The 22,365-nt window shown below is 37.8% G+C and overlaps 2 protein-coding genes across 4 annotated transcripts in view; one reads left to right on the top strand and one right to left on the bottom strand.

Moving 5' to 3' along the window:
- gch1 (GTP cyclohydrolase 1) overlaps positions 1–22,365 on the top strand; it is an 81,206-nt gene that overhangs the window by 47,892 nt on the left and 10,949 nt on the right. The gene's annotated exons all lie outside the window — the stretch shown is intronic.
- samd4a (sterile alpha motif domain containing 4A) overlaps positions 2,204–22,365 on the bottom strand; it is an 84,054-nt gene continuing 63,892 nt past the window's right edge. For all 3 annotated transcript variants that reach the window (XM_051919888.1, XM_051919887.1, XM_028822379.2), the window contains exons 11-13: positions 21,008–21,134; positions 9,432–9,515; positions 2,204–8,191 (exon numbers count right to left, since the gene is read on the bottom strand). In XM_051919888.1, coding sequence (XP_051775848.1) covers positions 8,163–8,191; positions 9,432–9,515; positions 21,008–21,134 — 240 coding nt within the window. In that variant the 3' untranslated portion in view covers positions 2,204–8,162. The remainder of the gene's footprint in view (positions 8,192–9,431; positions 9,516–21,007; positions 21,135–22,365) is intronic.

Here is a 22,365-nt window from a genome sequence, read left to right as displayed (position 1 = left end):
CTAAGAAGACCCATGTTTGTCGCGGATGCGAATTGCTGTATGTAGCGTGTAAAACAGTTTGCGATGGTGCACACGGTCATGCGTCGTAACTGAAAAGTCAACGTGGCTCAGATGTGCATGTGGACTGTAGCACAGACGAACATAAATGACAGCGTGTTTTCCGAGGCGTCACGTCCGAGTTGGTGGGCGTGGCTCTGCGAGTTGTCGTCGTATCCAATGGTCTTAGAGTTGGTGGGCGTGGCTGTCTTGCGTGCTTTCCATGGGTGTCTACTTGTCGGCGGCTTAGTGAATAATATATATATAGATTTTATTAGAGTCCCTTCCTTTTAAAGATCCAAGAGGACAATGGGAAAAAGATCTCTTAATTAATATATCAGAAAAATAATGGAAGGTAGCAAAGCAGAGAATTCACTCAAGCTCCATATGCGCAAAGCATAGAATTATTCAACTCGAAATTATATATCGAGCTGATCTGTCTCGCTTAAAACTGTCCAAAATGTTTCCAGGGCAAGATCCAACCTGCGAACACTGCAACCAAGCTCCTGCCTCACTGGGTCACATGTTTTGGGCATGCACCAAATTAACATCATATTGGACCATAATTTTTAGTGCCTTTCAGACAGCCTTGGGGTCAAAATCCCTCCTAACCCACTAATAGCTGTGTTTAATGTTCTTCCAGATGGATTTGAAATGGATAAGGACAAGCAAACTGTGATTGCATTCACTACACTTTTGGCACGCAGACTGATTTTGTTAAATTGGAAGAATCCTAACTCTCCTCTAATAAGTCAGTGGGAAACCGATGTTTTATATTATTTGAAATTGGAAAAAATCAAATTCTCAATTAGGGGATCTGTACAGAATTTTTTCAAAACCTGGCAGGATTTAATCAATAATATTTTAGAATAAGAACAAATGATTATTTCCGCATTTCTTTTCCTTCTCCATTTATCTTTTTTTGCCCTATTAAACTCAATAATTTAGGCATGTTTACAAGCCTTAAGTATTACTCCATGCTCTCCTTCTAAGGGGTGGGGTTTGATTTGCTTTCAATCCTATTTTTGGTAAAAATTGATCTATATGTACGGAATGATTGCAATAAAATTAATAAAAAAAAAAAACTCATAAAATACTGCATTGTCACTGGAGGTCTGCATGCATACAAAGTTTGAAGTTAAATGGTTTGATAAAAGTGGGTAAAAAATGGATTGCAAAATCTGACCCAGAAAAACAGAGCCGGCAAGTTGAATAAAATTGTGTAATAATAATAATAAAAACAACTGCGTTTTAAAAAAAAAAAAAAGTACTTAGTTAAATAGTACTTCTAATAAACCTGATTAAACGACGGCACAAAAACTGAGGCCCATTGTCTTAAGAGATTTCCTGAGCGAACCTGGGTAACACAGCTAGTCTTTTTATGCAGGAAGTCCTTCCTGCATTTTTAGCACGTTGACAGCCATCTTTAACACAGGTACATTTAGTCCTGAGTGCATACAGCATGCCCTGCTTCGCTCTCTGGTGGTCCATTTCTCTTTCCTCAGCAAATAAGTAACATTGCATACATGAAATAGACAGGTGCCACATTAAGAGGAGTATGTAAAAGTATTCTCTGACCACAGGCAAAGTATTAAATATTTTTAAACTAGTGAAAATTTATATTTGATTTTGTGCGTCATGGAATAAACTTGCCCCAGAGTGGTTATGCTGTAGAGCAGCAATATATTGCTTATGGAATGGTACACTAGAGCTTTTGTCTGCCATTCCAAAAAAGAATCTCTGGAGTAGTAGATCTTTGTTTTATTTTCCCTATTGATCTCAGTTTCCTACATACAGTATATTCACATATCTTTTGAAGGAGACTAGAGTTTGTATCCATTGGCATCTCTTATTGTAAAGAAGTACTGCTTAAAGGCAAGGAACCATTAGGATTCTTGTGGTCTGTTCTCCCTAAATGATCCAAGTGTGTGTTATTTGTGCCCAGATAATGGACTAACATCTTGTCCTGGACAGATTACCTTCTTGCTTCGGTTCCTGCCAAGGTCAAGCTCCAGCTCCCCTTCACTAAGTGTTGAATTAATAGAGTTTGAATATGGATAAATAATTGACCTGCCTAGATGTCCATGTCTGCTTTCCCTTTCCATCAACACACCCCACCAACCAGTTGTTTTTGGCCCTACAAATGACAAAGAGATCTGAGATAATGAATGGCTGGAGAGTTTTATTAAAACCAGATGTTTCAAATTTCAGACAGTATTATTTTCAAGAAGTCTTACAGTTTACAATTACTAATGAAGACTTCATCAGACATTTCACATGTTCAAATCAGCCTGTGTATCCCCCTTTCCACTGATCCTTCGTACGAAACAGACTCATCTCAATATTAGCATGAAAGTTTATTAATGTGTTTTTCACTTGGATGGGCATCACCAGTTCTCCGAAGTCTTCTATGTTGCCACAGTTTTCACTATTTAGTGATCTTTCTATGCATCCCCTAGTTCCTTTCTGCACCTTGTAAATCTAATTGCTGCCAAAGTCTGTGATTTGCAGCATTAAATAACCAAAGTTAGTCTGATTATTCCAGCAGTAGTTATGCTGCTCAGATAACCCAAGAATATAGCTGCCCTCAAATACTGTTTGCCTTTGAATTAAGTAGCTTAAAAAGAGTGGACTGTTTAGAAATTGCTCAAGCTCCTCTAGAAATTATGTGACAATGAGTAATTCCTAGGGGATAAAGAGATTTGATTAGTAGAATGCTGCAAACAGGTATAAACCACCATGTACAGGAGATGCCCACCGTTGCTTTCTTAACACCTTCTTATTGACCCATATCAGATCCCTGGCAGTGAAAGTTACCAAGTTAGAGAGAGGGGTGCTCAAACAAAGCAAAACTGGACAGTACAAGCCGTTGCTTAAACTTCCTTTTTTCATTTTTTTCTTTAATCTGCCAGGGGAGCAATTATCAAACCAAAGCACACTCATGCAAACAGACACATGCACACACAAGAAAAGCACATACTTTGCTGGAGGGGGCAATCATCTCCACCTTTGGCACACTAGTGTTTGTATACACACAAACACACACATACACATACACACGCACACAAACACACAAGGAAGAAGGTTTTCAATGGATTGGAGGGTCATCTGACCATTTATTAGGTAGCATTAGACAGGATCCACTTGGCATTTAAACAAAAGCACCTTGTAGGTCTAGGTCTTCTGCATGTGTTACCATGCTGCATTTCACTTATAGTGAACATCAAAGGAAATAAAGAAAAGGCACTGCCATGTCACTCATAAATCTCTGGCCTCACAGCTTAAAGCATGCATCTGTATAAATAACTGCATTTCTCTCTATCTCATTTAGAGTTTATTTTTTTTATTGTTTCTTTTTACTTTCTGTTAGTATCATATACTCTCTAAACTGAGCTGTGACCCTGCAGTCAATGCAGGCCTATGACGGGGTTAGCTCAGGTATCACAGTGAAGTGCTCCAGCATTATGATTCCCTTCTATACAGTTACAATCTTTATCTACTAAAATACTTAACACATTGTGACCCACATTTTCAATTCCTCAACTGTGTGACATGTCCTTAAACTTAAAAAAGCTCTTAATTACTTAGTCATTGCCCTGTACATCTTATGTGAATGGAACAAAGAAGTGGTACCAGTAGTCCCTCTAATCTGTTACAATAATGTTCAATAAGAAAAAGAAGGTCACTGGCAAACTGGCTCAGCCATATAACCAAGAATGCAAGTCACTGCCAAATCAAGTTTAACGGCACATCATGCGAACAAAAAATAAAAAGCAAGAGCGAACAACACTATTAACACAGTACTGCAATATAGTCTAATTATATGATTAGGCAAGTAAACAAAATATGTGTTTATTTTTTTAACAAACATATTTTAAAATAGAATAACCCTCTAACAAGTTACAAAAAAAAAAAAAAAAAAACTAACACTTTTATTTGAATTTCATTCCCTGTGCAAAAGATGAGCTTTCAGAGAACTTTTAGTATCAACCCAGCAATCGTATACGGTGGCCAGGGTATACACATTCAAACACATGCTGTTACCTAGGAACATATGAGACAGATGGAAAAATATGGCCTCTGGTGTTTTTGTAAGGTGGATTTGTTGTGACAACAACTGTAATGTACTCCTGCCTCTCTCCCATGGAGGTGTGCTACAAGGAGTCTCTGTGGCAAGGACACTGTGGATTCCAGATGCCTCAACTGCAAAGTAAGCTGGACCAAAAGGGCATTCATGATGTCTTTCAGTGATATGTAATGACACTGCAGACAGTCTAAACACCCAACACATGATGTCTCTTGGGACAGTGGAGTGTTCAGGTTCCCAAGATTGCTACTAGACTCCATTGTGTCAGAACTTTGCAAGATTCTCTCACTTACCGCAATTTAAATGTATTGACTGGTTAAAGTGGGCACTGGCACAAGTTTCAATGATGTTTGCATTTTTTGCTACTTGTTAATGTGAGACAACCACTGTGGGTATCAGGCAATATTTAGATAGAGCTTACATGTTGGTACCTATCACTGGAGTGGCCTATTAGTTTGCACAGAACTTTAATAGACAAGCCAGCCACTCAAATATTTTGCAAATATTGCTGTTTTCGCTTTTGAGTGTTACTTATAGTTGACCTCTTTCCTTCAAAAGGGAAGTAGCAAATAGCACTGGCCCAGTTTTAGCCTGCTGAATGTAATTTATCAAAGTGAAATCAGTAAATTAATTTACAAATATATTGGAAAAGTCTACACAAATTCCAACCTTCCATTATCAATGTCCAATTTGCATGGCTAGAGCCTTTATCAGAAGCACCAGGTGCCAAGCAGGAGACAACCCTCTATGGGTTGCCAAATAATCACATGGAATAGTTATTCATAAGGAGTCAACATAGAGTTAGTTGCCAATTAAACTAACCTTCTTTTCATATAAAGAAACCTGTAAGGAACATGCAAACTCTAAAACACAGTACCTGGGATAGGTTCTGAACCCAGGACTCTGGATCCATGAAACAGCAGCCCTAACCAATACTCCATGTTGTGTGTCCATATAAACTGAGGCCTTGCAGCACCCCAATAAACTCTAATAGTGAGGTCTACTGGTACACTACAGCCTCCAGTTTCAAGGCAGCATAGGCCTCATGATTGGTAATGTGGATCTCCCCAGACAGTGACAGCTTTAAAGTTGTGTAGTGACTTGGTTTCTTGGAAAAAGAGGGATCTTTTAGTACCCCAAAATGCTGGTTTGGCCTTATTTTGGCTAGCTGTTGCCTTGCACTCTAAACTAGGATGAACAAGGTGATCATGGTTTGATGGGCAAGCCTTGCAACATAATGGACTTGGAGACACATCTGCACTTGGAGCCCATCCCTGATTGACTGGTAAATGGTTCCATCCAAGCAGTGTAATCTGCAGAATGAAAAATCCAAAACCGTGCTGCACATATTTAGATTAAAATGGAGACCCGCATCTACTGAGTTCCCCACCTTTTCATGTTCCCTGACCAACATCAGTCCTTTTGTTCCAGCTCAGCATGGTGTTTTTGCCACCATCTTTTGCAAAACAAAATTTTGTATGAGACAACACCCCTCTGCTAACCCACACTAAACAGATGGGGTGTTCTTTCAAACATTTCCAACCTGAGTTAACATCTAAACAACCGAGGTAATCTCTAAACTGCAAACTCTCCCCACCCCACAAATTACCCAAGACCCAAGTGTATCATGTTCAAATCATACAAGTCATGTAAAGGAAAACAGAAAAGCCAGCATACCAATGATTATGTGATTTTTAGATGGTCACCAAAAATAGCAAATCAACAACCGTGGGTTCTTAAATAATAAAACTAACATATTGAATAATAACTTGCAGAAAAGGAGTAATCATTTACATATGCTTAACTCCATGGTGTCAGGAGAGGGGCTGGTCGTTGCTGTTTATATGCTGACCACCCCAGACATGTAGCTACCTTATTCCCTTGACAAATAATCCCTTGACACGCTGTCTGACATGCAGACCTTTTATAACACTTGTACTTCAGTTATAGATTTTACAAACTAAACATTTTTGGCACCTTTCTTTTTAAGGCTATGTCTGTATTTAAAATAAATTCACAACAATGATGCCCCGCTGGGTTAAATAAAGAAAAAGACATTCTGTTGGAGAGAAAAACTATCTACAAATTCCCACGTCTGAAAGAGTGAAGTGGGCTGTCAAGTCACAGACTACTGACTCAGGTCAAAACATTTCTCTCTATCTAATCCATTCCCTGTGTTTATAGATATTGTGACAGGCTTCCTGAAGGACACATGGGACTCATTAGTCAATTTGAGCTATTACAAATATCTTCTTAAAGACCTACTCCTTAATGTCAGCATGGGGTATACTGGCCAGCCAGAAAAGGTTAATTAAGCTGGGACCATATGAAGAGAGAAGCGTTAAATGGTTGCTTTGTGAGTTGGATGTTGTTTAACACAAGTAAATGGCCCTCACTCTACAGTTAGGAGAGAAAAATGAGGGCCATAGAGGAAGAAGAAAACTAGCAATCCATACATCAGAGCCAAGTTAATGGCTCAGGATAGAAGGCTAGCAAGCCCTCCCTCAATACCAAGAAATAGTTGACTGGTTTTTGGGATGAACTCATTCTCTTGTGTCTACATGAACGTGTCATATGTCAGTCTAAGGCATGACTCCCTGTCACAATAAATTCCACACAGATCTGTATATTTACATAACAAGATAGGTTGCTAGTGATAGAAGCAGAGCACATCCATCTATAGTTCTCCACCTGCCTCTATTGCTATGTAACACTCTAGTACTTCTGCCATCCTGTCACTTATACTTTCTTTAAATCTCTTTATGACTTCACCACCTGCATCTTCAACTGCTGCATTTCAGCAAATCCCTGGAATTTGACCCTCTCCAAATCAGTCCTGCGGTGAAGCTACTAGGACCAGCACACCACCAGCCCTGTACCACCACTGCAAATTATAGTAGTCATATTAATTCTGTTACATGACTACACCCTGTAACTCTGCTTTATTCCTACTGTCCTCACCACTGAAACTGTCAAATGTAATTCCAAGCTCAGTCCCTCCAAAGCTCGATTACTCATGCATGTTCCAAAGAGAGTGCGTGGGGTTGACAGTGGCACAAGCTCAAACTTGCTTTGTCCAATTTTGGCATCACTCAGTGAGGAAAAAAAATAGGACAACATGCTATATGGGAGCAAATGAGAAGTTAAGATAATAACCCACTTCCTCTCATTTGGTCAATGCACCACACTACATCCTTTTATCCTCACAACATCTAGTTAGCTTTTTCAGTTAATCAACATCCGCAGTCCTATCTCAGTCACACTGATCATCTAATAAAAACACATACAGTAATACCCTCATATTTACGATTTTGTCTAAAAATATAAATTGATATGTATTAAAAGCACTAAATCTCAATGCAACCCCACCCCACAAAAGAACATTCATATGCAATTTCTGAATGATTTCTCTAAGGCCATATTACCCTCCTTTTATGTAAACAATACTGTAATAGATTCTAACTACACACCATGTCCTGACTCCTGAATGTTTAGTGCAGTAAGTTGAACTTTGTCTTCTTTCTTTCTTTCTTTCTTTCTTTCTTTCTTTCTTTCTTTCTTTCTTTCTTTCTTTCTTTCTTTCTTTCTTTCTTTCTCTCTGTTGTTTTGGTCGCACACCTTGAATGGTTCTGGCTTTGCTGGCTCTGCCCACTTGTGTATCACCTGGCTCACTGATGGGGGTGCATTTGTAGCACCAGCACAGGTACCACTGCTGCTCCAATCCAGAGAGGAGGCGCCATGCTCATCTGAAGTGATTTTTTTTTTGGTTTTTTTTTTTTTAGTTTTTGGGGCGTACATCTGCATTGATGCCCACAAACTTGCCTTTCATTGCTCATATCACACTGTGGGAGAAAAGAAAAGGACAAAAACAAATGGGAGCATGGCAGTGAGCTCATGGTGACAAGGTGAATGGAGTACTGCAAACTTTCTGATTGCCATGTGTGGCAGACATGTGGACTGGCAGCCTCCTTGAAGGGCATCCTTGCACTCCGACATGGCCGGCTCTGTATTTGTAGACTCTTGTCTTCAGTTGCTGGCTTCAGATAGTTGAAGTGCGATCAACCCCATCTGGAAACACAGAAAATAATTTGGTACATAAAAAAAAAATACTTGTGTATATGTGCCAGCTATATCTCTATGAACACATTATTCTATACATATATACAGTAAATAGATAAAGTATAGTTCTAAGTCTATAAATATTGTATATATATTTCTCCCACTAACTGGAACATTTAGCATAGATTGAGTGGGACTCTTTTATGAGTGAGTTTAAGTGCTATAAGTCTGGGTGTGCTGTGCAATGGATTAGCGCCCTATTCAAGAGTTGGTCCTTGCCTTGTTCTTGACCTTGCTGGAATCGCCTCCATCCCGCTGAGACCCTGAACTGTATTAACCAGGTTGGCAAGCTCCATAACCCAAGACAAAAACGTAAGTTTCAAGTAAGATATACTGCATGCAGGTTCCAGCTGGCACAGCAGATCTTGCAATTTCTGTTATTTAGTTCTTAATCTACCATCTTACAAAACTAGGCTATTAAGAAAGAGAAGTAAAAAAACACAGACTTAACAATACTAGCTTGAAAAAGAAAAATTCAATAATACAGTTGTAGTCAATACATATCAAAATAATTAAAACACTGCAAAAATCTGACAATGTCAGCAAGGTAATTCAAGTAAATAATAGTTAAAGAAAAATGGTTTGACACCCAAACCAGCATTAAATAAATATTTGTCCATATTAATTTACTTTTTATATTTGTTTGTGACGGTATTCTATAATAATTAAAATATTAAGATTTTGTACAAATTGTTAATTGTAACAGAGAAAGGTTGGGTCATGTGTGAAATACGCAGGCAGTAACATGGGTGACTGATGAGGTCAACCTTAGGATGGGCCACATTTTTGGACAGTCTGACAGTATAATGTTGACTTATACATTAAAATGTTAATTTTGATATTTTTGCTCATTAACTCCATTAATCATAAAACTGCTTTAACTAGGCACAGTACTCATCACAAAGCACTACACTTGGTCAAGCTGAGGGGTTTTCCCTGTCTTTCAATTTTGTCAAGTTTCTCCTTCTTCCTCTTCCTCCTTCTGTTTATATGCCGTGTTGACCTGTTTACTGAATTATCTGAGTGAGCATACCTTGAAATTGATGTAAACAATCACCTTTGCTCTTTGAAATTACTTTTTGTATATATGCATACCCACTAGGCTAAACACTTTGATCGTTTTGACCAAAAAATGCATGAAAAAACAATCAGAAATTGATGAACAGAAATTTTAAATATTGCGAGTTACCATCCAGTGCATGCTCAGTCACACTCAGGCACAGGGACTCCAGTCGATTGTTGATGTCAGGTTCTGTTGCTGGCGATTGGAACTCTATGGAAACAAAGACAATTAGTTCATGTAGCATCAATAGCAGATAAGCAGCATCTAAATGACAATCTGTTTTAGTTATTTCCATCCACCAACACTGAAATGGCTCTCCTCCATGTTTCTACCTACTGTCACCTGAACATTCACTGGATGGCAAATCACTAGTACTTTTTACAGTGCTGACCATGGTGTCCTTCAGTGCATTTCATGATTTCTGCTGGGCTCAGATCTGGGCTTTTCAGGTACTTTCAACTGGCCTTGTTTGGAGGAGACATCGGTTCTGCACATCCTTTTTTCTGTGCCTGACTTGCTAATTCTCCATTTGATGCTTTGTACTTGACTGATGACCTGTCCAGGACTGTTTTTTTGTCTTTAACCTAGTGTTTTTGGACAGGTTTTGGCCTCCACAACCCTGAATTGAATAAAGTGGGTTTGAGAATGACTGACAGACCAACTTAAAGAACAAGTTCATTACTGATTGCATCTCATTTTAGTAGGGCTCTTGCAGTGATTCAAAGTTGACCAAAATAGTGATTATTTAAAAATAACATGGAAATTAAAATACAGGTGGTAAATTAAAAAATGTGAGCAACTGTAAAGATGATCCCATCATGAGTGAGAATATCCAGCAGAATAAATTGCAGAACAATCACCCATATGAGAAATCAGCATTAACACAAAACAATGCCAATTCAATGACCTCGGAGCTTTTTTCAGCCTTTGACCTTACTGAGTGCTTAGAGAGTTTCATGTTACTTGTCATGCACATTCAAAGCAGAATATAAAAGCACTGTTTTTCACACAAATGGTCATGGCAATCTGGAACCAAACTGCTAAGGCAGCTTTTAAAAAATGACATATTGGGGCAACTGATAGTAACCCAAAAAACCCCACGGATTGATGATAGTCTCACCTTGTTATTTCAAATTTCATTCGTTTCTGTAACCTGTGCACTCATTATTTCATATTCTCAAGCTTTTAAGTTCTACATATCTGACTGAAAAAAACATTTGCTCCACATAATGCAGTAACCAAATATTGCATATACTCCAGGAATATGACTTCTTGGATGAGATGTCATATCAAGGAGCACCTCATTTTTTACATGTAGTACAGCCATGCCTAGAAAAGTCTTAGATGAATGGCTGTCAAAGCTTACTGCCAGCCTCAGTGAGCTTTCACCTGGATATTGGCGAGTCTTCAGCAATGGTCTTCCACTTAAACAGAATTATACTTATAAGCTTTATTGAGGCAGCTTGAACTTTGGGCAAGACTAGCTACTGTGATACTCCTTCTGTGAGTGGCCTTTGAGTCATCCATGATAGCAGCCTGAGCTCTGAATCACGCAAGTCTGCAGCTGTTAAAATTCCATTTTGTCATCCACAGAACTATCTTCAGAGTGTGCCCTTATCTTTCTTTTGCTGACACTAATGTACTTTGCCAGCCTTTTTATTACATCTTGATTGGGTTAGTGTGACTCTGTCTTCAAAGGCCTTCCACTAACAGACACCCACCTGATTCAGACTGGACTGCTAGTATAGGATTTCTTTTCCATTGTGCTGTACAGTACGTTGTCCACATTACTGTGGGAATAATGGAAGGATATGTAGACACCTAGCAGACAGTAACTACAGAAGATAAAATAGTGTAAAAGCAGATCACCCTATGTAAGACTTTGTTAAAGTGGAAATCTGTTGCAGTTTAATTAGCCTGAGTGCTGAAATTATAAAACACAGAGGAAGGCAACTCCAGTTGATCACTTTAGCTTTTCTTTTTTTTTTGCAGTGCATATGATCTTCAGCACTGAAATTAACAAGAACCATCAATTCTATTTCATATGCACTCAATGATTTTGTAGGGTAATGGTGAGCCTAAAACACACTGCAAAGCATTGGGTGCACGATAGGAAGAAAACCTGGACAGAACACCAGTTCATCAAATGGCACACTCATATACACACAAACACTCTCACATGCCACAATAATCAAAAAATCCAATCTAACTGGAAAAACCTGTACAGACAAGGGAAGAACATGCAGGCAGTGGCCAGGACCAGACTGGAACTCATAGTTTAGAAGCTGTGGGGCAGTAACACCAGCCAATGTACCACCACAATGCCGTTCTCTCCAGAAATTATTCATTTATTAGTATTTTAATCATGCTAGAGACTCAATAGTACCCTCTTGTGGTAAGCAAAGATACTGTAAATATACAAATGAGGTTCTTTATGTTTTAATGGGATTTCCCAGTTTACTCAATCTGATTTTGAATTACTTGCTTATTTCCTTGTGTTGAAATTACTCAGTATTCCTTACTAATTTACATTTGTGAATGATGCTTTGTTGAAGTGTATGTGGCTCTGCTAACTGTACCGGCCATATTTCAAATTTCTAGGATGGTAAAGATTCTATAGTCTTACACAGAATACATTGATAAAAACAGATGTGGAATGTTGTTGAATCTCAATCATCATTATTATTACAATTGCATTAACATACTGAAACTTGTAGGCATTTAAAATAAAAAAAGTTTCATTTTAATCTCCTAAATTAAAGAACAAGGAACTAGGAAAGAATGTAAATAAAACCCTTTTTTTCTAAATCCAATAAATGTCATAATGGTTTTCCGGTACATGGTCACGAAAAACAGGATGCTTATCCTAGCAGTACAAGGTTTAGAGGAACTAAACCTGGATGGGATGCTAGTTCATCACATGCACATTCCCACCCAGCCACACCAGGCCAATTTAGAATTGTTCCTTAATGTCAGGAGACCAGAGTACCCACACAAATATGTGGAGAATATGCAAACTCTCCATAAACAGTGGGTGGGCTGGGATTCAACTCAGCATCTGAGGCTGTGGGAGTCGGGTGAACAACACCTTAACCATGCACTGTCCTGTTAGCCTCAGTACATGTAGTACATATTTGTTTATTTTGTCAGTGTGTAGGATGGGGTGTGGGCTTTAGATGATAAATCAGAATTTGGGCAGATTGGGGGGAGGCAATGCAAGCAGATTCTTGTCCAATAAATCTTATTGTTATTATATACACAATGACTGGCCACTTTTTAGGTATGTCTGCCCTTCCTATGTCTGTTCAGTCAGTGGCAACGTCGTGTGGCTAGATTATGCTATTTTCAAGAAGGCATCAACAGATTACTTCAGGTTGAGATTGAGCAACAACTACACAGCTTATTGTATGTAGCTTTGAAAATGACATGTCAGTGGGCATGACTGCATCAAAAACAACTACTCTGCTTGGGAGTCTGGGTGCAGTTGTGTCCAGTGGTGCTGTGATACATGTCAGGTTTCTGGTACAAAACTGCACTAATGGGCCCCTCCTCAGCTTCTGCCTTAGCCTCACAGCACATTGGCTGTTTAATAAAACCATTGCTAACAGAACATTATCAACATGTATTTTATAAAATTTCAATCCAAATGCAAAACATTAGCAGCATTTATTTTTTTACATTTAAGACAAATTCAAAAGATTATCAATTTGTATTTTGTAACACTGTAAACCAAATGTACAAAATCTCCTCTTAACATCATGTAAAAGATATACAGTAAACAACAGGTCCTATCTTACTGCACTTATATTTATGGAATCCACCTCCGAGCTTTTACAATTCCAAAGTAATTAATGATATCTGCAAAACTCTTTTGAGATGTGAGCTCACATTTGATTGACATGACTCCAAGACTGTTCAATCTTTCTGGGTACTGGATTTCAGACCGCTATACTTAAAAGGACAGCTTGGTAAGCCACTGTGGAATAAATTAAACTAGGGGGCTTTGCCCCCTGCTCGCTTCGCTCGCCAACCCCCGTATTTGGTTTTCCGGATACACACTTTTAAGATTGTTTTTTCTTTGAATTGTTGCTATTTCATTAGTTTCACTTTTATTTCAGAACTTCTGTAAAAACAATATTTGTAATCTTGTGAGTCCCAATATGCTGAATCATTTTAATGAGGTCAGGATAGGTTTCTCTGTTTGGAATTTCAGCACAGACAAAACGATCTACATCATCAGCATTTAATAATTTTTTTTTACAAAGTAACAAAGTAAGTAGAGTTCTGCATTGGACTACTGTCTGTAAAGTTGTGCTATTTTCCTCTCACAGTTCCAAAAGTACATGGGTTTACCAAGGTGATACCCCAGCTTTTGTCTAGGTTTTTGTACAAGGGCTAGACAGAACGTTTTTGACTCCTGGGGTAAATTTATGTTTTTAAATAAGCAGACAGATAAATATATATACATGAACAAAGTAACCAATAAATGCATGTGCGGTAAACTTCGTTTTTTTGAAATTCTCAAGATTCTTTATTTGTCACATGCATAGTTATACAGGACAACACGCAGTGAAATGCATCCTGATCCGCTTATCAAAAACTGTGCAAAGTTAGAAGAATATCAGTTAGATTAACAAAAAGTCATAGATTGAAAGATAACAGTATAGTAGAACATAATAAATAAGTAAAATTATGTGAATAAAGTAGAATTAAGTGTTAAGGTGCAATAGTGTAGTAATTATTGTGCAAAACCAAAGTTAGACTGGTGCATAGTTAAATGAGGTAGTTTGTTTGTTTGCGCTACTGCGATCTTTACTTTTTTATATTTTCTAATTTTCCTACTTTCATATCCTTTAACTTTCTCCACATGTGTATAGTGCCAAGGGTTTTTTTTTTTTTTTGAGCCTTTCTAATTTCCCTGGTTTCATAGTCTCTGACCTGCTCTGCATGTGTTTAGCGCCAACGTTTGTAAACATCTCTATGAAGTTCTACTTTGTCATTTTACTCACTGTCATTTATTTAAGAACCGGATTGGACGTGCTTTTTTTTCAATTCCTCTTGTTCCGTGCTGATAATTACTTTCCTTATTTTCTGAATTTGCACCTCGATTATTCTTTTTTGCTCTTTTTTCTGTCCAACGCATTTGAGTCTCTTTTCTCAGCGCTTTTCTTTCTTCTTCGTTTAATCGTCGACGTTTCATTTCTACCCTATTCATTTCATTTCTACCGTATTGACCTTATACACTTTATATGCACTGAGAGCCCTGGAGCTGTGCGTGCTGCATGACTGCCTTTACAGTACTGATTTGTTTTTTTTTTTGATATTGCTTGTAAGTAGGGTGTGTCTTGCAAGACTCTTGTTCTATGTTCCCGTGAGACACACCGTGGCAGGTCTCTTTCGTCTCGCGGGTCTTTAAATTATCTTCCGAGAAAAATCATGTATCGTAGACTATCAGGACAGGGGACAGGATTTCTTTTTATAATAGAGAGATATGGTTAAGGAGGGAGCCTAGGTGAAGTTTAAGGGAGGCTGGCCAGGAGGGCCTAGCCTCCCACTGATGCACATTTTACTAAATTAAATTTCCAATAAAGGTTTATTTTTTTCCTGATTTTTTTTTTAAGGCCATAGCTAATGTAAACGTTAATATTCAATGAATACGGTAATTCTTCCCATGAAAACAACAATTTCTTGCATGTCACACATTGTTTAAACAGAAAACCATTCTGTATTACATAAATTCCGGATTAGTTCATTGCTTCAAATTTAGCTTGAGAGAGCCCACTTCTAACGAACAGATTTTGTATACAGTATTTTCCTCTTTTACATGTCAGATAGCCATTCCTGTCAGTAAACTGGATCCTCAAATAGATATTTAAATGGCCACAAAATTGCTCATGTGTGTCCACGTGCCTGCATCTTATGCTTGAATGTACCGTCTGTATAAGCAGTGATGCAGCATTCTGAGCAAACCTCAGTCATGCATCACTAACACCACTGTGACAAACAAAAATGTATCTTTGATTAAACAAAAAAAAGAAAAATGCTCCAATTTTCCATCAATCCACAAATTTTTAAGCTCACTCCAGCCCTATTATAGGGTGAACACACACACACAAACCCACATGCACACACACACACACCCACACCAGGGACCTTTTTATCATTGCTTGCCCACCTAACCAGCATGTCTTTCAAATCAATTTACTCAGAACACCTGGATATCATGCCTTGTATACATTCTCTACCTTGTTTAAAAATAAAAAAACTGTTCAATAAGCAGGTGACCAAAAAAAAAAAAAAACAGGTTTTCTGTTATTTCAATAACAGTGGAACTTGTGTACTCTTTCTTATTTTCAAAATTTTAAATGTGTTATTGTGAGAGTTAGGTTATATTGTAACTTTGTATTATGAACAAAATACGATATGTGACTTGGGATATGCTGTAAATGTGTAGCAGTACAGTTGTGACACTAAAAATATTGAATTATGTTTTGTAGGTCATCTGGTCCCCACCAAGCCTAAATGTCAAACTTCACCCATGTGAGGGAGACCATTTTTATCTAGAAGCAGGCAATGGGACACTAGAATTAGGGAGCTGATTTATATAATGGCCGCTTCATTCTAATAAGTTGTACATTAAACGAGCATACAATGACATATTCTTTGTAAAAAAGTAAAAAAAAAATAGTAAATAAAATGAATCTGTATCTACATCTTCATTCTTTAGTATTAATGTAGCTGTGTAGGTAATGTGTACCTAATAAATGAGCTACTCATTCAATATACATGAGCTGCTTTCAGAACAATCCATACATTAATATAACCACTAAATCTATTTCAGAATCATAGGGGAGTCTGTAATTATTTCAACAGAAAATTGTGTAATGTAAAGAACAACTGTTTTTCAGACCTCTGATTATATCATGGCACATTCAGTCATACACAGTCACTCCTCTGTGAGTTGACTTGACTTGGAACTCTGTTAATATGATGTAATTGATTTATCCCCAAGGGGAAATTGTCTTTTTGAATGACCTTTTGGGGTCAAAGCGCAGGATCAGCCATTGTACAGTGCCCTTGAGCAATTTTCAGGTTAATGTTCTTGCTCAAAGGCCAAACAGAGTAGTCCCTTCTGGCAGTAATGGGATTTGAACCAACAACCTTCCAGATACCAGAACAGAGCCGTAACCACAGAGCCACTATTACGCAGAGAAAATGCAAAGTGGTTATAGAATAGACCTCAGCCTGGAACTAAATTAGGGCCCAAAAGATGTATGGTGGCAATTTTAACTGGCATCACCTCACACTTAACTTCTAATACTGACAGCATTATATTTAAACACACTGGTAGCCATGCAATTTCTAATGCAGTATCTAACTGTATGTCTACAAGCATGGCATCTGCTTCAAACACACAAACTATTGCAAGTAGCCCTCACTTTTCCCCATTTTGTAATGCTCACCAGTCTTTGATGTCATATTAATTGACAAACTTGCCTTGAGTAGTTCATTTAGAGTAGTTCATTTAGTTTAGTTCATTTTTTGCTTATTTTATGTATCAAAGTTTTAGTTATCAAGTACTGTAACTGATAACAGTGAGTCTGTACCAAGGTTATTATAGTTTTGCCTTTTTATATTAGTTTTTATTTCTATGTTGTTTTCTGACTTTACTTGGAAATTCAGTTTAGTTTTAGTTTTCCTTCATTGTGTATTTTTAGTTTTAATTTAGTTTTTATTTCACAAAGACATTTCTATTTTATTTTTATATCTTATAGTTTCAGTTTTAGTAATTATGGCATGGAGCTCCTACAGAGTTTAGTTTTGTGTCTCAGTCAGACAGAACTGTACACTTAACGGATATGGATATGAGTTTAATGTTAGTGGAATCTTACTACACTACATGGTTTACTATCTGGTTTTGTTTTGGTCTGATAAAAGCAAGCATAATCAAAACCAGATACTGGATATGAACAATTTTACACAATTTTATAATTTAAAAAATATTTTCTATGTTATTTGTGCTGAACAAATCTGTGCTGACTGTTGCCATTTTTATCTATTCCCTTTATTGCCCAGAATGGGCCAAGTTGTAATGACATTTAGGTGAATTTTAAGGTTTGAGGGGTTTTACTCTAAATGTCTACAGCCCACAACATATCATGCTCCAAGACAATGTGCTTATAATGAATGCCTTCAATATTGCATTCAAAATTTCTCCCATGCTGGGCTTTGTTATTTTCTACCAGCCATATTGATCTCTGATTCCATCTCAGGCACTTACAATTTATAGACAGAATTTTGCCACCTGCAGGCCTAAAAAGATATCAAAAGTCAGAAAACAGATTCTACTGTGTTCTGACAGGTGTGATCATGAAAATCATGGGGCCTTAGGTACAATAGAGCTCTTAGACTTGAATTAGTGTGCAAACCCCACCTAGCTGTATTGAGGGAAACAAAGAAAAACAAGCATGTAGTGTCAAGGTTAGGAGTGGTGAGACTTGAATAGCCCATACAAAAGAACACTAAACCCATAATGAGCAAAGTAAGAGCAGGTAATAGGTGTATGGATGGGCACAAAATGACAGAGACAGCATCTGAGATTAAGAACAATGTATACATTATATAAACCTGTTTATCAAGAGTACGATCACAGGAAACCTGGAGCCTACCCCAGCAGGTTTGGATGCAAGGCAGGAAAAATCCATGGTATGCAATATGTATGATAGGTCTGGTGTTAAGAACAAAAAGAATATGATATTTCAAATATCTATTTTGGAAGAGAGAGAAACTTTAAAAAATGGGGGACATATTTTTTAAAATATAGTTCTGCTACTGGATTATTTTCACAATATCAGGTATTTTGAGCTGTGAATATGAACTAAAAAAGATAAATGAATAAATATAGAATAAATACAAAAACACGTTTAGTTTTACATCACTTGGCAGACTCTCTTCGCCTACCTACCTGTTGTTCAATAGAGACGTTGCCAACTCAGGAATTTTACAAAGTTTGTAGTGCCTCGTGGTTAAACAACGTTTTTAAAGCAAAAGTGATTGGTCAGTAACAATATGCTGATCATGTATGATGACCTAGTCAGTCTCTCAGTCAGTGTTGTTTTATTTTCAAAAATCGGGAGTGATCTCCCCTAGACTTTCTCTTTTACTCAGATATGGGAATGGATATTTGAGGGGTAAACTGCTAGACAATGATTACATTTTATGTACATTAAAGAACCATCAACAATAAATCAAATTAAATTAATAATATATTGAACAATTATTATAAAAGTAAAGTTGAACAAATCGGAGTCTGCAGCTGTATGAATAAAAAAAAAAATCAAGTATGTGTTCAGGTAAAGTATCACTACCGGTTGATGGATTTGGCCCAAAAGTTAATACAGATCTACGATTTTGGTGTAACAACCACATGCCAAATTTCATCCATCTATCTCTTTGTGTTTTTGAGTTATCAGGCACACATAGACACACACACAGACATAATTCCAAAAAACTGTATTTTCAGACTCAGGGAGGTCTAAAACATCAAGATTCATTAAAATCTCGAGGTCAATTTTTTTCATGATTACTATATTTTCTCTATACTTCGTATAAGAGAAAGTAAAAATGATTTCTACTTGTGTGAAGTGGCAGGTGAATTACTGTCAACAAAAAGCAGTCACCTGAGAAATAAACTGAAACGTTACTCACTCGTGATTTTTCTGTCTATACTATTTTAGCAAATTATTATTTTATTTCAGTTAGTCTTTCCAGCTACTCTAATAGTTTCATTTAGTTTTAGTTTTTAATTTTGGTTTTGATAATTATTTTATTTCACTTTACGAATTTTTTTTTTAATAATAGTTTCAGTTGGATTTTAGTCTTTGTTAACTATAATAACCTTGGTTTGTACCTTTTTATACACGGGGAACCAAACTCACTGGTCGTGGAAGTTTTTACAACCTGTTGTTTTTTTTCTATTTCTGCAATAATTTCATAATTTCATACTTGGGAGGAAAAACAGAAATTGATTTTGTGTTTTTCACTCTTACAGTTGCAAGTGCTTGCTACAGTGCATCCGGAAAGTATTCACACTGCATCACTTTTTCCACATTTTGTTATGTTACAGCCTTATTCCAAAATTGATTAAATTCATTTTTTTTCCTCAGAATTCTGCACACAACACCCCATAATGACAACGTGAAAAAAGTTTACTTGAGGTTTTTGCAAATTTATTAAAAATAAAAAAACTAAGAAATCACATGTACATAAGTATTCACAGCCTTTGCTCAATACTTTGTCGATGCACCTTTGGCAGCAATTACAGCCTCAAGTCTTTTTGAATATGATGCCACAAGCTTGGCACACCTATCCTTGGCCAGTTTCGCCAGTTCCTCTTTGCAGCACCTCTCAAGATCCATCAGGTTGGATGGGAAGCGTCGGTGCACAGCCATTTTAAGATCTCTCCAGAGATGTTCAATTGGATTCAAGTCTGGGCTCTGGCTGGGCCACTCAAGGACATTCACAGAGTTGTCCTGAAGCCACTCCTTTGATATCTTGCCTGTGTGCTTAGGTTCGTTGTCCTGCTGAAAGATGAACTGTCACCCCAGTCTGAGGTCAAGAGCGCTCTGGAGCAGGTTTTCATCCAGGATATCTCTGTACATTGCTGCAGTCATCTTTCCCTTTATCCTGACTAGTCTCCCAGTTCCTGCCGCTGAAAAACATCCCCACAGCATGATGCTGCCACCACCATGCTTCACTGTAGGGATGGTGCCAGGTTTCCCCCAAATGTGACGCCTGGCATTCACACCAAAGAGTTCAATCTTTGTCTCACCAGACCAGAGAATTTTCTTTCTCATGGTCTGAGAGTCCTTCAGGTGCCTTTTGGCAAACTCCAGGAAGGCTGCCATGTGCCTTTTACTAAGGAGTGGCTTCCGTCTGGCCACTCTACCATACAGGCCTGATTGGTGGATTGCTGCAGAGATGGTTGTCCTTCTGGAAGGTTCTCCTCTCTCCACAGAGGACCTCTGGAGCTCTGACAGAGTGACCATCGGGTTCTTGGTCACCTCCCTGACTAAGGCCCTTCTCCCTCGATCGTTCAGTTTAGATGGCCAGCCAGCTCTAGGAAGAGTCCTGGTGGTTTCGAACTTCTTCCACTTACGGATGATGGAGGCCACTGTGCTCATTGGGACCTTCAAAGCAGCAGAAATTTTTCTGTAACCTTCCCCAGATTTGTGCCTTGAGACAATCCTGTCTCAGAGGTCTACAGACAATTCCTTTGACTTCATGCTTGGTTTGTGCTCTGACATGAACTGTCAACTGTGGGACCTTATATAGACAGGTGTGTGCCTTTCCAAATCATGTCCAACCAACTGAATTTACCACAGGTGGACTCCAATTAAGCTGCAGAAACATCTCAAGGATGATCAGGGGAAACAGGATGCACCTGAGCTCAATTTCGAGCTTCATGGCAAAGGCTGTGAATAATTATGTACATGTGCTTTCTCAATTTTTTTATTTTTAATAAATTTGCAAAAATCTCAAGTAAACTTTTTTCACGTCATTATGGGGTGTTGTGTGTAGAATTCTGAGGAAAAAATTAATTTAATCCATTTTGGAATAAGGCTGTAACATAACAAAATGTGGAAAAAGTGATGTGCTATGAATACTTTCCGGATGCACTGTATATATCTTGGGTTACTTACCGGCCTGCTGGAACATAAATGCGGCCTGTGGTGTGGCATGGACTGGCAGTGATCGGGTCCGCTGCACAGAGCTATGGGAACGACTTGGTATACTGTTACTGCCACCTGGGTTGGCAAACCACAAGCCCTGCAGAAACATAAAGATGCCATAAGAGTCAATGGGACAGTCACGCTTCCTACTTACTACACAGACGGTATACCTCTACTTGTTACAGTATTTGAATTTAATTCCAAAAAATCCATATTGAATAATGACTGAATTCAAGTTAGCTTTGCTCAGATACTAAGTAGTCAAATGATTTCTTGCACTTTCTGAGATTGCTGCCATTCACAGCTTCAGGAATAACAACCTTAGTTGGTTCTGGTGACAAACCCTAAATTTGCTAATTTGTTAATAATGGTGTGTTGGCAGGTCTAGACACCACTACCGAAAGGATTCATCAGTTTCCTTATGCATTTATTTTCACAGGTCAAAACATGACTTGACTGCATATTCTGTCTTTTAAAACTAAGGTCACTAAATGTACAGTCCAGTACAATACTGAATGACATTTTCATCACTGCTGTAGTCTTTTTGCCTGTCTTCTGTACCATACTCTTTATGACGGGAATTGAGTACAGTTTATATCGCCTCGCATTAGGTGCTGTGATTTAGAAGCACCTGTTAAAATATTACAGTCTGCAATTTGACATTGCTCTGTAGTTGTAAGAACTCTTCCATTTGAGGATTTTGACAGCAATGGACTCTGGCATATCACCTTGACACTCTTACACAATGCACAAGCACACTGCTAGGAGTCTTTCAGCATTTAGAATGTGAAAGAAGCCAAAAATACAGTACAGATCCTATACGAATTCAACAAAAGGCAATGTAACCCACACTGGGACTTTGAGAACAAATACAAATCTGTTGAGTCACAACTTTATTTGATCGAGTAAATGAATTTTAAGACAATTCTTTGGTCTCAGAAGATAAACTTTCCCCGAAATACATAAGAGAAAGTGCCCTACATTGATGGAGTAAAGGCCAGAAGTCCACATGACCGTCATCATCAAGTTCTTCCATGAGAACCCTGAATACAATGAGGACTGATTGAGGTCATTTATGTTAGGTAGAATGCCTAGAGGGGGCTGGGCGGTCTCGTGGCCTGGAACCCCTGCAGATTTTATTTTTTTCTCCAGCCATCTGGAGTTTTTTTTTTTTTGTTTTTTCTGTCCTCCCTGGCCATCGAACCTTACTTTTATTCTATATTAATTAGTGTTCCCTTATTTTAATTCTTATTTATTTTGTCTTTTTTTCTCTTTCATCGTCATGTAAAGCACTTTGAGCTACATTATTTGTATAAAAATGTGCTATG

Source organism: Erpetoichthys calabaricus, chromosome 16, assembly GCF_900747795.2.
Source record: "Erpetoichthys calabaricus chromosome 16, fErpCal1.3, whole genome shotgun sequence".
NCBI lineage: Eukaryota > Metazoa > Chordata > Cladistia > Polypteriformes > Polypteridae > Erpetoichthys > Erpetoichthys calabaricus.
Note: the sequence above shows the minus strand (reverse complement) of the source record. Positions and strands in the feature narration are given on the sequence as shown.